The sequence below is a fragment of the Dipodomys ordii genome, unplaced genomic scaffold (assembly GCF_000151885.1).
Source record: "Dipodomys ordii isolate 6190 unplaced genomic scaffold, Dord_2.0 Scaffold5120, whole genome shotgun sequence".
Classification (NCBI taxonomy): domain Eukaryota; kingdom Metazoa; phylum Chordata; class Mammalia; order Rodentia; family Heteromyidae; genus Dipodomys; species Dipodomys ordii.
This window is the reverse complement of record NW_012272334.1, coordinates 1-1,950: the sequence shown is the minus strand read 5'-3', so window position 1 is coordinate 1,950 and position 1,950 is coordinate 1. Positions and strand designations below refer to the sequence as shown.

Below are 1,950 nucleotides of genomic sequence, written 5' to 3'. Positions count from 1 at the left end.
GGTCGCGGCGCCGGGCGGGCGACCGTCCTTCTTTGGTCAGCCCGGGCCGGGCGGGGCTCCCGCACCGACGCCCAAATATGGCCTGCGGGGCCGCGGGCCGCGGCTACAAAAGGCAGGTCGGCCGCACAGCGCCACTGCCAGGAGCCCGCGCCCGCCCCGCTCTGCCCCGTTTCCCCAAGCCGACCAGGCCCGCGTGCAGCAGGTAGCCAAGGCGGGGCAGGGGGCAGACGGGGCGGGCGGGTCGGGAAGGAGGGGTGGACGGGGCGGCCGGGACCGACGGGGCGGGACGAGGTGGATGGGGCGGACGGGGCCGTCCGTGAGGCAAGGCTGGTGTTGCCGGGACCCAGCGCTGAGCCCGGGGGTCAGCAGGCTAGTCCGGACTTCATGGTCTCCTGGGCCTAACGCGCCCTCCATCAGGCCCCCTCCGACTGGACGGGATGGGACGGGGCAGGTGTGGGGTCCAGCTCCTGCGGGTGATCGGCGGGGAGCCCAGGGGACCCGCGCCCGGAGGGGCCGGTGTGGCCTGCGGCCCGCCAGGCCAAGGCCGCCCGGAGCGGCGCCGGCTGAGCGGTGGCTCGCCCGCGGTCAGCATCCCGCGCCCTGTCTCGTAGTAACCCGACACCATGTGCGACGAAGACGAGACCACCGCCCTCGTGTGCGACAACGGCTCCGGCCTGGTGAAGGCGGGCTTCGCGGGCGACGACGCGCCCCGCGCCGTGTTCCCGTCCATCGTGGGCCGGCCGCGGCACCAGGTCAGCCCGCCCGCCCGCCCGCAGTCCTGTCCCGTCCGGTCCCCATCTCCGTCCGGTCCCCATCCCCGTCCGCGTCCCCGTCCTGTCCCCGACCCCGCTGACCGTCCCCACCGCCCGTCCCCGTCCGCGTCCTCGTCCGGTCCCCGCCGCCCGTCGGCGTCCCCGTCCCGTCCCCGTCCCTGCCGCTCGTCCCCGACCCGTCCCCATCCCCGCCGCCCGTCCGTGTCCGCGCCCCGTTCCGACTCCACTGCCCATCCCAGTCGGTCCCCACCGCCCGTCCCCGACCCGTCCCCGCCACCCGCCTCCGCCGCCCAGCCCGGGCCGCCGTCACCGGTGCCGCGTGTCCCCGCAGGGCGTCATGGTGGGCATGGGGCAGAAGGACTCCTACGTGGGCGACGAGGCCCAGAGCAAGAGGGGCATCCTGACACTGAAGTACCCGATCGAGCACGGCATCATCACCAACTGGGACGACATGGAGAAGATCTGGCACCACACCTTCTACAACGAGCTGCGAGTGGCGCCTGAGGAGCACCCGACGCTGCTCACCGAGGCCCCGCTGAACCCCAAGGCCAACCGCGAGAAGATGACCCAGATCATGTTCGAGACCTTCAACGTGCCCGCCATGTACGTGGCCATCCAGGCCGTGCTGTCGCTGTACGCCTCGGGCCGCACCACAGGTGAGCCCAGGCCGGTCGCATCCTCAGGTCACAGGTCACGGGTCACGGGCTGGGCCCTGGGGTCACGTTCCAACGTGGAGAGCGGAGGGGGAGAGGTGTCGGCGGCTCGGAGCCTGCGGAGTTGGAGCTTCCCCTTATTTAAGGTGCAGGGTGCCGCACGGAGGCGGAGACCATGGCGCAGTGCCCAGTGTGTGCATACCATCGCACGCATGTCAGAGAAGCACACACGTGTTTACAGGGCCTGCATCCTAACCACCCGCCAGTTAGAGGGGAAAAAACATGCCCGGATGCTTCCATGACGGGCTAATGGCTGGTAAGAGAAATGGTCATTTGAACGTCTCCTTGGGAAACGTTTCTACAGTGGCTTTAAAAGAGATGAACTGCCATTGCCTTCAGATTAACGTATCCACGAATTACAGGCCTTCTTGTTCTTGCGTGTAATGGAGATCATTTTGTCTGGACCCATTCCCAGTCTCTCTCTCAGCCAAGACCTGGAGCAAGATTGTGGCTGGGCAGAGCAG

General features: G+C 69.2%; 1 protein-coding gene across 1 annotated transcript; it reads left to right on the top strand.

Annotated features, from left to right (window-relative positions):
* Nucleotides 1-611: 611 nt before the first annotated feature.
* Nucleotides 612-1,429, top strand: LOC106002223 (actin, alpha skeletal muscle-like; the record flags this gene model as incomplete). The annotated part of the gene is made up of 2 exons (XM_013037137.1): nt 612-752; nt 1,105-1,429. Coding segments are annotated over exons 1-2 (454 nt in total), but the record flags the coding sequence as incomplete, so codon positions are not given.
* Nucleotides 1,430-1,950: the final 521 nt, after the last annotated feature.